This window comes from Carettochelys insculpta, chromosome 1 (genome assembly GCF_033958435.1).
Source record: "Carettochelys insculpta isolate YL-2023 chromosome 1, ASM3395843v1, whole genome shotgun sequence".
Taxonomy (NCBI): Eukaryota; Metazoa; Chordata; order Testudines; family Carettochelyidae; genus Carettochelys; species Carettochelys insculpta.
The window spans coordinates 1,145,543-1,158,681 of NC_134137.1; the positions used below are offsets into that span (position 1 = coordinate 1,145,543).

Sequence of the window (13,139 nt, forward strand, 5' to 3'; positions counted from 1 at the left end):
GCAGGTATCAGGGCAGGGGGCTGGGGTCACTGGGGCAGGTGTCAGGGCGGGGGGTCACTGGGGCAGGTATCAGGGCAGGGGGCTGGGGTCACTGGGGCAGGTATCAGGGCGGGGGGTCACTGGGGCAGGTATCAGGGCAGGGGGCTGGGGTCACTGGGGCAGGTATCAGGGCAGGGGGCTGGGGTCACTGGGGCAGGTATCAGGGCAGGGGGTCACTGGGGCAGGTGTCAGGGCGGGGGGTCACTTGGCAGGTATCAGGGCTGGTGGGCTCACTGGGGGTCCCTGCTGGCTTCTGGGGTGCTGGGGTCCCCCGGGGGGCGGAGGCGGAGGCGGAGGCCGAGGCGGAGGCCGTTCGAAGGAGTTTATTACCCGTGGGCCCCGCGCGGTGCACAAACAGCAGCTGTGATGCCGGTGCCACAGGGCCGCGATGCTGCGGATGTGGCCCCCGGCCAGGCGCTGGGGGAGGGTACGTGGGGCCTTACAGCTGTGGGGGCACCAGCCCCACTCCAGGCCCCAGGGCCACCTGCTGGGGTGGGGCCCAGGCATTGGGAGGGCCCTACAGCCAGCCCCTGCTCCTGGCACTGGGCACCAGCTCTGCTGCAGACAGGTACGCGTGGCGCCTGGTCCCCCATGCCAGAGCCCCGCCCCCTCAGGGCACAGCCTATGGCCTTGCACAGGGACCACGCCCCAGAGCCACACCCTATGGGGCCCACCCCACGATCCCCACCCTGGACCCCTGCCCACAGCCCCCCCACAGATGCTGCAGCCACCTCGGCCGACACCCAGCCTTGCTGGTCCTCAGCCTTCTCCCAGCCACTGACTGGGGCCACCTGCCCCTGGGACCTGTCCAGGCACCAGCCCAGCCCCCTGGGGACCCAGACCAGGCACCCCATCGGGCTGGCTGGGTGGGCAGGGCCCCAGCAGTCCCTGGGCAGCCCTCACCCTGCCCCCCCGGTGCCCCACAGGGCTGCCCCTGGCTCTGCCCTGCCCCCCACTCTCCCCACCCAGGGCTCACATTGACACCTGGCCCTGCAGCTTCACCTCTGCCCCAGAGCATCCAGCCCTGGTCCCCTGGATTTTCCCCACCGCGGGCTGGGCCAGGCCAGCCCCGCCCCGCCCCACAGGCAGGAGGGTCCCCCTCAGCCTGCACCCACCCCCAGGCAGCAGGCTCGGCTGGCACGGGGCAGGCGCAGGGGGCTGTTTGTAGGAGACCAAGGCCCAGCAGCTGGGGTGGGTGGTCTGAGCCCCCTGCCATGGGCCAGAGACTGACAGCCTCCTGCGAGGGGCAGCCAGGAGCCCAGCCTGAGACGGCAGCGGCAGCCGCGTGAGGGTGGCAGGTCTGCCCTTCCCATGCCTGGGGCACTGGCCTAACCTGGACAGGGCCTGGCCCCCATGGGACACGGCTGTGGTGTTCCCCCGGGGCCCAGGAGTCTTTGGGGTGCACAGCTGCCCATGGTGGGCCTCAGGGTGCCCCAGGCTCCTGATGGGGAAGGGGGGCAGCTGAGAGCGAAGGGTGCTGGGGGGTCCAGGCGGCTGACAGAGGGGGTACTGGGGAGTCACTCTGCCGATGGTGGCGGGGCACTGGGGGTGCAGAGGTTTTTGCCAGTATGGGGGTGGCTAGGGGCCCAGGCAGCTGAGGGTGGGGTCCCAGGCTAAGGGCCAGGCGGCTGAGGGTGGGGTCCCAGGCTAAGGGCCAGGGGGCTGAAGGTGGGGGCCCCAGTCTAGGGGCCCAGGCGGCTGAGGGTGGGGTCCCAGGCTAGGGGCCAGGGGGCTGAAGGTGGGGGCCCCAGTCTAGGGGCCCAGGCGGCTGAGGGTGGGGGCCCAGGCTAAGGGCCAGGGGGCTGATTTGGCACACTTGGGAATCCCCAGGCCGAGGGGGGCCCCGGCTAGGGGGCCAGGCTGCTGACGGTGGCGTAGCTGGCCCGGGAGAGCGAGGCGCTGGCGGTGGGCAGGTCCCCGTCGGGCGGGGGCGGGCGCGGGCGGGGGCAGCGGGCGCAGCAGCGGGCGCAGGTGGCGGCGCAGGCGGCCCGGAAGCGGCGGTTCATGAAGCAGTAGATGAGCGGGTTGGCGCAGGCGGAGGTGTAGGACAGCAGGTGGATGAAGGAGATGGGGGCGCCCGAGAGCGCCTGCTGGGCCGAGGCCGGGGCGAAGGCGCGCCAGGTGTTGGCGGAGAAGAGGGGCAGCCAGCAGAAGAAGAACATGGCCACGATGACGACCAGCATGCGGATCACCCGCTTCTTGGCCAGCAGCTGGGCCTGCGAGCCATTGACTCGGGCGCGGTCCTGCTGCGGCCCCCCCGCAGCACCCCGGCCCAGCGCGCTCAGCGCCAGCGCCCGCCCCGGCCGCGCAACCGGCACGTAGCAGCCGTCGTCCTCCTCGGCGCCCAGGGCCTCCGCGCCGCTGGGCTGCAGGGCTGGGGAGAGAGGGGAGCTGAGAGCTGCCGAGTACCAGAGCCCTGGGCTGCTGGGGCCCCGTCCCCCCACCCCGGGTCGGAGCTGAGGGACCTGGGGAGGACAGAAGTCTGGGGTGGATGGACGTCCTGGGGCTGGATAGAGCTGGGGGAGGCTGAGGGCCCCCTAGTGAAGTCCGGGGCTGGCAGGCACAGGGGATGACGGGGTCCCGGGGTGGCTGGGGGCCCCTAGTGAAGTCCAGGGATGACGGGGTCCCGGGGAGGCTGGGGGCCCCTAGTGCAGTCCAGGGATGACGGGGTCCCGGGGTGGCTGGGGGCCCCTAGTGAAGTCCAGGGCTGGCAGGCACAGGGGATGACGGGGTCCCGGGGCGGCTGGGGGCCCCTAGTGAAGTCCAGGGCTGGCAGGCACAGGGGATGACGGGGTCCCGGGGCGGCTGGGGGCCCCTAGTGAAGTCCAGGGATGACGGGGGATCACATCACAGGGGATGACGGGGTCCCGGGGAGGCTGGGGGCCCCTAGTGAAGTCCAGGGATGACGGGGTCCCAGGGAGGCTGGGGGCCCCTAGTGCAGTCCAGGGATGACGGGGGATCACATCACAGGGGATGACGGGGCCCCGGGGCGGCTGGGGGCCCCTAGTGAAGTCCGGGGCTGGCAGGCACAGGGGATGACGGGGTCCCGGGGCGGCTGGGGGCCCCTAGTGAAGTCCGGGGCTGGCAGGCACAGGGGATGACGGGGTCCCGGGGAGGCTGGGGGCCCCTAGTGAAGTCCAGGGATGACGGGGGATCACATCACAGGGGATGACGGGGTCCCGGGGAGGCTGGGGGCCCCTAGTGAAGTCCAGGGATGACGGGGGATCACATCACAGGGGATGACGGGGCCCCGGGGCGGCTGGGGGCCCCTAGTGAAGTCCGGGGCTGGCAGGCACAGGGGATGACGGGGTCCCGGGGCGGCTGGGGGCCCCTAGTGAAGTCCGGGGCTGGCAGGCACAGGGGATGACGGGGTCCCGGGGAGGCTGGGGGCCCCTAGTGAAGTCCGGGGCTGGCAGGCACAGGGGATGACGGGGTCCCGGGGCGGCTGGGGGCCCCTAGTGAAGTCCAGGGATGACGGGGTCCCGGGGAGGCTGGGGGCCCCTAGTGAAGTCCGGGGCTGGCAGGCACAGGGGATGACGGGGTCCCGGGGAGGCTGGGGGCCCCTAGTGAAGTCCGGGGCTGGCAGGCACAGGGGATGACGGGGTCCCGGGGCGGCTGGGGGCCCCTAGTGAAGTCCGGGGCTGGCAGGCACAGGGGATGACGGGGTCCCGGGGAGGCTGGGGGCCCCTAGTGAAGTCCAGGGATGACAGGGGATCACATCACAGGGGATGACGGGGTCCCGGGGAGGCTGGGGGCCCCTAGTGAAGTCCAGGGATGATGGGGGATCACATCACAGGGGATGACGGGGCCCCGGGGCGGCTGGGGGCCCCTAGTGAAGTCCGGGGCTGGCAGGCACAGGGGATGACGGGGTCCCGGGGCGGCTGGGGGCCCCTAGTGAAGTCCGGGGCTGGCAGGCACAGGGGATGACGGGGTCCCGGGGAGGCTGGGGGCCCCTAGTGAAGTCCGGGGCTGGCAGGCACAGGGGATGACGGGGTCCCGGGGAGGCTGGGGGCCCCTAGTGAAGTCCGGGGCTGGCAGGCACAGGGGATGACGGGGTCCCGGGGCGGCTGGGGGCCCCTAGTGCAGTCCAGGGCTGGCAGGCACAGGGGATGACGGGGTCCTGGGGAGGCTGGGGGCCCCTAGTGAAGTCCGGGGCTGGCAGGCACAGGGGATGACGGGGTCCCGGGGCGGCTGGGGGCCCCCTAGTGAAGTCCAGGGATGACGGGGTCCCAGGGAGGCTGGGGGCCCCTAGTGAAGTCCAGGGCTGGCAGGCACAGGGGATGACGAGGTCCCAGGGAGGCTGAGGGCCCCTAGTGAAGTCCAGGGATGACGGGGTCCCGGGGAGGCTGGGGGCCCCTAGTGAAGTCCAGGGATGACGGGGTCCCGGGGAGGCTGGGGGCCCCTAGTGCAGTCCGGGGCTGGCAGGCACAGGGGATGACGGGGTCCCGGGGAGGCTGGGGGCCCCTAGTGAAGTCCGGGGCTGGCAGGCACAGGGGATGACGGGGTCCCGGGGAGGCTGGGGGCCCCTAGTGAAGTCCGGGGCTGGCAGGCACAGGGGATGACGGGGTCCCGGGGCGGCTGGGGCCCCCTAGTGAAGTCCGGGGCTGGCAGGCACAGGGGATGACGGGGCCCCGGGGAGGCTGGGGGCCCCTAGTGAAGTCCGGGGCTGGCAGGCACAGGGGATGACGGGGTCCCGGGGAGGCTGGGGGCCCCTAGTGAAGTCCGGGGCTGGCAGGCACAGGGGATGACGGGGTCCCGGGGAGGCTGGGGGCCCCTAGTGAAGTCCGGGGCTGGCAGGCACAGGGGATGACGGGGTCCCGGGGAGGCTGGGGGCCCCTAGTGCAGTCCGGGGCTGGCAGGCACAGGGGATGACGGGGTCCCGGGGAGGCTGGGGGCCCCTAGTGAAGTCCGGGGCTGGCAGGCACAGGGGATGACGGGGCCCCGGGGAGGCTGGGGGGACCCCGGGGCAGCTGGCCCCTCTCACCTTTGGCTTCGCTCTTGGGGCCCATCTCGAAGCGGATGCTGCGGTACAGCTCGCGAGAGATGAGCCCGTAGGCCACAGCCATCACCACGCCGGGGATGAAGAAGAGGACGAGGAGCAGCAGGATGTACCTGGGGCCAGCACAGCCCATCACGCGGGGCCCAGCCAGCCAGCGGGTGCCGCTCCCCTCGCTGGGGCTGGAGCCATGGCCCCCGGCAGCGCCACGCATGGCACAGCCAGCCGGGAACCAGAGCCTGAGCTCAGTGCTGGGCTCCCCAGGGAGCTCTGGGCTTTGAACCGCACTCCCCGCGTGTTGGGGCTCGGGGCCGGCTGTGCCAGTGTCTCTGCCCATGCCGGGCTATAGCACGGCGCCCCTGGGACTCACGCGCAGCCCTGCGTGGCTGGACCGAGGCAGGTCGTTTGAGGGCACAGTAAGGCAGGGGGTGCAGGGGGCGCAGCCAGAGTGTGTGTGTGCGCGTTTGTGTGGGGGGAGGGGGGAGTCCAGGCTTGGCCCCCAGGTAACACCGGTACTGCCAGGGCAGCTCGACCAGGCTGGGGAGCCGGGGCAGCTGGAGGAGTTCTCTGGGGGTGGGAGAGGGACAAGGGGGGCTGGATCCCCAGCTCTGGGGTGCCCCGGGGGGTCTCCTCCCCCAGCACGGATCAGACGGACCAGTGCTGGGTGCCGCACTGCTGAGCTGCGCCTCTGGCACCCGCAGAGGGAATCAGCCCGGCTGGGCTGGGGGCAGAGCGCGGGGACATGGCGGGGCCCTCGGCGCCCGGGCACTCACCAGGCCTGCGTGAAGCGGGGGCTGGGCCAGCGGTGCAGGCACTGGCGGAGGCCGGGCTGCACTGACAGCGGCTTGGTGGTGCTGTACACGGCGTAGGGCACCATGAGCAGCAGGGCCAGCAGCCAGGTGCCGGCGATCACCCGGGCAGCGTGGGAGCGTGTCTGCCAGGCCCGGGCCTGCAGCGGGGTGCAGATGGCGCTGTACCTCTCCATGGCGATGGCCACCAGGCTGAAGGTGGAGACGCTGACGGAGACGCCTGCGGGGGGCATGGGGGGGTCAGCGGCCCCCAGGCTGCCCAGCCACCCTCACTGGCACAGCAGCTCCCCCGTCTGGCTCTCCCAAGCCCCCAGCCCCAGCCCCGGCCCTGGCCCCTCTGCCTGACTCCCCCCAGCTCCCCGCATCCGGCTCCCCCAAACCCCCGGCCCCAGCCCCTCTGCCTGGCTCCCCCCAGCTCCCCCAAGCCCCCGGCCCCAGCCCCTCTGCCTGGCTCCCCTCAGCTCCGCCGGGGCCCAGCCTGGCTTGCCCCAGTGGGCGGGCTCACCCATGAGGTAGGCCATGAGCTTGCAGACGGGCGTCCCGAAGACGAAGGTGCCCATGAGGCTGGGCAGCAGGCTGAAGGGCATACAGCACAGCGCCAGCAGCAGGTCGCTCAGCGCCAGCGAGAGCAGGAAGGAGTTGGTGACGGTGCGGAGGCGCCGGTTCAGCGCCAGGACGCCCACCACCAGCGCGTTGCCGCCGACGCTCAGCAGGAAGATGAGGCCGTAGAGCAGCACCCGCGTGGCGAAGGTCAGGTCTGCGGGGTCACGGCAGCCGGCGGTGGGACCGGGTGCCCCCAGCCCTGCGGCCGGCCTGGACTGCCCCGACCCCCAGAGCCCATAGCGGGGGCCCTGCCAGCCCAGCAGGCGGCATGTTGAGACGAGGCCGCTGGCGCCTTGGGGCGCGGCCAGGCCGGGGCAAACCCCACCGGGTCCCCCTCCTGAGGGTGCCAGGCCCAACCTGAGAGTGGGGGGGGCAGAGACGTGGCATCTGGCTGGGACCAGGGGCAGGGACCAACTGGTGGGGCGGCTGCTCCAGGCAGGTGCTCCGGAGAGCCAGGGAGGGGGCCCGACTCATAGCCAAAGGGGCATGTGGCAGGTGAGGGGCTCCGGCAGGGCTGTAGGGCGGGACCAGTTCAGGGCTGTGGGGCGGGACCAGTTCAGGGCTGTGGGGCAGGTGAGGGGCTCCGGCAGGGCTGTAGGGCGGGACCAGTTCAGGGCTGTGGGGCAGGTGAGGGGCTCCGGCAGGGCTGTAGGGCGGGACCAGTTCAGGGCTGTGGGGCAGGTGAGGGGCTCCGGCAGGGCTGTGGGGCGGGACCAGTTCAGGGCTGTGGGGCAGGTGAGGGGCTCCGGCAGGGCTGTAGGGCGGGACCAGTTCAGGGCTGTGGGGCGGGACCAGTTCAGGGCTGTGGGGCGGGTGAGGGGCTCCGGCACACCGGGGCGGGCAGGGCCTGGGGCAGCCCCCCAGCCGCAGCGTGCCGGGCAGCGGAGGGAGGCGGCTCCCCGCGCTGGGGCAGTACAGGGCGTAAGGCACATGGGCGCGCCGCGGGCCCGGGATGAACCCTGCCGCTACCGGTCCCGATCCCGGGGGCCCGCCGCGCTCTCACCTGCGGGCGCCGGGAGCCCGGGGGGGCCCCGCAGCGGGTCACAGACGCTCCGGTTCCAGCCCGAGGCGTTGCCGTTGCCGGCCCCGCACAGCAGCCGCTGCAGCGTCTCGTTCAGGCGCCGCGAGTCCAGCGCTGCGGCTGCGCCCGCGCCCATCGCCGGCGCCTCCGGGCGGCGCCCCGGTCCCCGGTGCGGGGCAGCCACGCGCGGGCTCCGCTCGCCTCCGCCGCCCGCCCCGACTGAGCCCCGCGCCGGCCCCGGCCGCGGATCCGCGAGCGAACAGCGCCCCCGCCCGGCCCGGCCCGGCCCGCAGCCAGAGCCGGGGGCGGGAGAGCGCGGCCCGGCGGAGCTGGGGGTGGGGTGCAGGAGCGAGGGGCCCATTGGAGCTGTGGTGTGGGAGCGAGGGGCCCGGCGGAGCTGGGGGTTGCGGTGCGGGAGTGAGGGGCCCATTGGAGCTGTGGTGTGGGAGCGAGGGGCCCGGCGGAGCTGGGGGTTGCGGTGCGGGAGTGAGGGGCCCATTGGAGCTGTGGTGTGGGAGCGAGGGGCCCGGCGGAGCTGGGGGTTGCGGTGCGGGAGTGAGGGGCCCATTGGAGCTGTGGTGTGGGAGCGAGGGGCCCGGCGGAGCTGGGGGTTGCGGTGCGGGAGTGAGGGGCCCATTGGAGCTGTGGTGTGGGAGCGAGGGGCCCGGCGGAGCTGGGGGTTGCGGTGCGGGAGTGAGGGGCCCATTGGAGCTGTGGTGTGGGAGCGAGGGGCCCGGCGGAGGTGGGGATTGCAGTGAGGGAGCGAGGGCCCGGCGAAGCTCGGGGGTGGGGTGCAGGAGTGAGGTGCTCGGCGGAGCTGGGGGGTGGGGTGCGGGAGCGAGGGGCCCATTGGAGCTGTGGTGTGGGAGCGAGGGGCCCGGCGGAGCTGGGGGTGGGGTGCAGGAGCGAGGGGCCCATTGGAGCTGTGGTGTGGGAGCGAGGGGCCCGGCGGAGCTGGGGGTTGCGGTGCGGGAGTGAGGGGCCCATTGGAGCTGTGGTGTGGGAGCGAGGGGCCCGGCGGAGCTGGGGGTTGCGGTGCGGGAGCGAGGGGCCCATTGGAGCTGTGGTGTGGGAGCGAGGGGCCCGGCGGAGCTGGGGGTGGGGTGCAGGAGCGAGGGGCCCATTGGAGCTGTGGTGTGGGAGCGAGGGGCCCGGCGGAGCTGGGGGTTGCGGTGCGGGAGTGAGGGGCCCATTGGAGCTGTGGTGTGGGAGCGAGGGGCCCGGCGGAGCTGGGGGTTGCGGTGCGGGAGTGAGGGGCCCATTGGAGCTGTGGTGTGGGAGCGAGGGGCCCGGCGGAGCTGGGGGTTGCGGTGCGGGAGTGAGGGGCCCATTGGAGCTGTGGTGTGGGAGCGAGGGGCCCGGCGGAGCTGGGGGTTGCGGTGCGGGAGTGAGGGGCCCATTGGAGCTGTGGTGTGGGAGCGAGGGGCCCGGCGGAGCTGGGGGTTGCGGTGCGGGAGTGAGGGGCCCATTGGAGCTGTGGTGTGGGAGCGAGGGGCCCGGCGGAGGTGGGGATTGCAGTGAGGGAGCGAGGGCCCGGCGAAGCTCGGGGGTGGGGTGCAGGAGTGAGGGGCTCGGCGGAGCTGGGGGGTGGGGTGCGGGAGCGAGGGGCCTGGTGGAGCGGGGGGGTGGGAGCAAGGGGCCCAGCGGAGGGGGGGTGGGGGAGCGAGGGGGCCGGTGGAGCTGGGGTTGGGGTTAGAGGCAGCACTGGCAGAGGTAAGGGGAGGGGATGTGACAGGAAGTGGGAGACGTCCCAGTGGGGGTCTGGTGCCCGCGGGGCAGGGGAGCTTTCCCTGCCAGGGGGTTCTTGGCACTGTGTGGGGTCCCTGTGCTGCTCCCCGAGTCCCGCGGCAAGTGACTGGCCATGGTGGGAATGTGGCCCCAGGAGGGAGAAGTGGGAGCCCGGGCACCAGCCCTCAGGGAAGGGTCACTCTGGGTTCTTGAAATGCTGCCTGGCTGGCACCCGGAAGCAGCTGCTGGGCAGGTGGGGCGTGATGGCACTTGTGTGCCCAGGGCTGGGGATGGGCTCACCCACAGGCTGCAGCGGGGCCTAGGATCAGCAACCTGGGAGGGGTCTCTCAGACAGCCAGGCAGCCAGGCCAGGCACAGGAGCCAGGCGTCCGGGTAGCCGGTCCAGGCACGGGACCCAGGCGTCCGGGCGCCCAGGCCAGGCACAGGAGCCAGGCGTCCGGGTGCCCAGGCCAGGCACAGGAGCCAGGCGTCCGGGTAGCCGGTCCAGGCACAGGAGCCAGGCGTCCGGGTAGCCGGTCCAGGCGCAGGAGCCAGGCGCAGGAGCCAGGCGTCCGGGTAGCCGGTCCAGGCGCAGGAGCCAGGCGTCCGGGTAGCCGGTCCAGGCGCAGGAGCCAGGCGTCCGGGTAGCCGGTCCAGGCGCAGGAGCCAGGCGTCCGGCCCCCTGAGGTGGGGCTGGGGGCAGGGGCAGGGGCAGGGCCATCCTGGAGCTGTCCCTGGTGCCCCCGCAGAGGCAGTGGAGCAGGAGGGGCCCAGCCAGCGGGCGCCGTCTCCCAGCAGTGCCTGGCCGCGCTGGCATCCACTGTTTGCCCTGCTTATCCGGCCGGCGGCGCGGCCGTGTTGACTCGCTCCCGGCTCCAGCTCCAGGCTGTTTACCCGGCGGGGGGAGCGGGAGCAGCTGCAGCTTTTCTCCCCCACTGCTTGCCCATTGTCTGGGCACCTGACGCTCAGAGCCGGCTGCCCTCGCGCCCCACAACAGGCGCCGACCACCAGCCGCTCCCCCCAGGACATGGTACGACTTGCTCAGTGCCCCCCATACATGGTAGGAGCACCAGTGCCCCCCACTCCACCACGTGGTACAACCCACTCAGTGCCCCCCAGCCATAATGTGGTACAAACTCCAGTCTCCCCAACAGAGCCCCTCGACACAGTATGACCCAGTGCACCGCCAGCACCTTGTCATATGGCACAACCCTGCAGTGCTTCCATGACATGGTACAACCCATTCAGTGCCCCGCCACTGTGGATTCACCCTCCAGTCTCCCCTACAGCCCCCACGTCATGGTTCAGCCACCAGCCCTGCCCCCCGCTCTCATGACGTGGTACGACCCCCAGACCCCCCGACTCCCGCAACGTGTCAGTCCTGAAGTGTGCCAATGACATGATATGACCCCCCCACTCCCTGTGACATGGTGTGATCCCCTCGGTGCCCCCAGACCCATGCAATGGGGTTCAGCCCCCACTCCCCCATTAGAGCCCAGCCCACCCAGCTCCACCCTGCCGCCATCGTCCAGCCGGCGTCCGTCCCGAGAGCCCGGCCAGCTCCTCCCCGCCGCCATCGTCCAGCCGGCGTCCGTCCCGAGAGCCCGGCCAGCTCCTCCCCGCCGCCATCGTCCAGCCGGCGTCCGTCCTGAGAGCCCGGCCAGCTCCTCCCCGCCGCCATCGTCCAGCCGGCGTCCGTCCCGAGAGCCCGGCCAGCTCTGCCCTGCTGCCATCGTCCAGCTGGTCTCACCCAGCTCCACCAGCTCTTGCACGTGGAAGTGGATCGCTGGGCTCTGAGATGGGTTCTTTGCCTTTTAGATGTGCGTGGTGTTTTTTGTCAAGAGGAGGCCTGGGCACATCAGCATTTCCATTCATCCCGTCCCGTCCCTGGTGGAGAACATACCTGTTCCAAAGTCAGACTCGGCACATTCACGTCCTGCACCTCTCAGCACGGACCGTGGTTCATCACCGGCTTCTTGGTCCGGTTTGTGTTTCAGTTCGCGAGTGAGATCATCTGCGGAGACAGAGCATGCTGGCGCATCTCTGGCCCTGAGGGCGTGGTCTCTGGCTCGCCGCATTCCTTTGTTACGCAGTTTCTTTGTGGTCATTTTAACTCTGCTGATGATCAAGGAGTGATCCAGGTCACAATCTGCGCTGTGGTACATGTGTGTGATTTTGGCAGTGCTGAGATGTTTCCTGCGTACCAGTACAAGGTCAAGGTGATGCCAGAGACCAGATCTCGGGGCGCCGTGAAACCTGGTGACACTCTTTAGAGTGAAGGAAGTAGCGATGCAGAGCTGATTCTGAGAACTGAATTCAAGAAGCCTTTGACCATTTTCATTCATTTTCCCAATACCGTGATGACCGAGGTGTGATGGGGTTCAGGGGTCCCCCTGCACTGCACCCCGTCCGCTGGCAGGAGAGACTCTCACTCAGCAGGCACAACAGCAGGTTTATTAGGCAACAGATGCCCAGTTTCTCACAGAAGCGACAGTACAGCAGCCAGAGACAGTCCTTCCAACCTGTCCTGGGGGGAAGACCCCGAGGGGTGCCCCTCTGGGGTGTAGCTTCCCCCTCCTCAGGCTGGCTGCCTTCCAGCTCTCCCTTTTCCTAGCCTCTAACTGCCGCCCCCGATTCAAAACCCAGCTCAGCTCCTCCCTGCTCTGTGCTCAGGCAGAGGTGTCACCTGCCAGTTGTAGCCCCAGGCTCATCCTTAGCCACTGGGAGCTGCTCTGCTTGCCTCAGACACCCAGCCTGACTCACGCATGTACCCCCCCCACTCCATCACATCTCTCCCACCTTCCAGACCGCACTGAGTGGGGTCACTTAGCCAGTGACCTGGGGAAGTTCGGGGCCCTCCCTGCGTGACAGGGCATCGGCTATGGTGTTGCTGTTCCCCTTGACGTGGACCACCTCCATGTCGTAGTCCTGCAGGAGCAGACTCCACCGCAGGAGCTTGGCCTTGGCCCCTTTCATGTGATGCAGCCAGGGCAGGGGTGAGTGATCGGTGTACACGGTGAAACGCCGCCCAAACAGGTACGGCTGCAGCTTCCCCAGTGCCCACACCATGGCCAGACATTCCTTCTCTATGGCTGCGTAGTTCTGCTCCCGGGGCAGCAGCTTCTTACTCAGGTACACGATGGGGTGTTTCTCCCCTTGGTCATTCACCTGCATTAGCACCGCCCCCGGCCCCACGTCTGAGGCATCGGTGAACACCAGGAAGGGTTTGTTGAAGTCTGGATCTGCCAGCACTGGGGCCCTGACCAGAGCCTCCTTCAGCGCGCAGAGGGGCTCTTGGCACTGCTCGGTCCAGACCACCTTGTCAGGCTTTCCCTTTTTACACAGCTACGTGAGGGGGGCTGCGATGGAGCTAAAGTGGGGCACAAACCTCCGGTAGTACCCCGCCATCCCAATGAAGGCCTGGACCTGCTTCTTAGTCTGGGGTGTTGGCCAATCTCTGACAGCCTCCACTTTAGCTGGCTCTGGCTTTAAGCAGCCGCTGCCCACCGTGTGGCCCAGGAAGGTCACCTCAGCCATCCCCACCTTGCACTTCCCTGCCTTGATGGTCAGACCAGCCTTCTGGAGTCGGTCCAGCACCTGCTTGACCTGGGACACATGGTCCTCCCACGTCTGGCTGAAGATGCAAATGTCGTCCATGTACGCCAGGGCAAAGCTCTCCATCCCTTTCAGGAGCTGGTCCACCAGACGCTGGAAGGTAGCGGGTGCCCCCTTGAGGCCGAAGGGCAGGACCAGGAACTCGTAGAGCCCCACAGGGGTGATGAAAGCCGACTTGAGCCGGGCATCTTCGTCTAACGGCACTTGCCAGTACCCCTTGGTGAGGTCTATGGTGGTGAGGTAACGGGCTCCCCCCAGCTTGTCTAAAAGGTCATCAGGCCTGGGCATGGGGTGGGCATCCGATACAGTGATGGCGTTAAGCTTGCGA

The 13,139-nt window shown here is 70.3% G+C and overlaps 1 protein-coding gene across 1 annotated transcript; it reads right to left on the reverse strand.

Annotated features, from left to right (window-relative positions):
• Positions 1-1,611: 1,611 nt before the first annotated feature.
• On the reverse strand, positions 1,612-10,225 carry CCKBR (cholecystokinin B receptor). The gene is made up of 6 exons (XM_074983201.1): positions 9,497-10,225; positions 7,451-7,865; positions 6,350-6,601; positions 5,809-6,064; positions 5,024-5,151; positions 1,612-2,437 (listed from the first exon to the last, which is right to left on the reverse strand). The coding sequence occupies exons 1-6, from the start codon at positions 10,223-10,225 to the stop codon at positions 1,887-1,889; spliced, it is 2,331 nt and encodes a 776-aa protein (XP_074839302.1). The 3' UTR covers positions 1,612-1,886.
• Between the last annotated feature and the right edge of the window lie 2,914 nt (positions 10,226-13,139).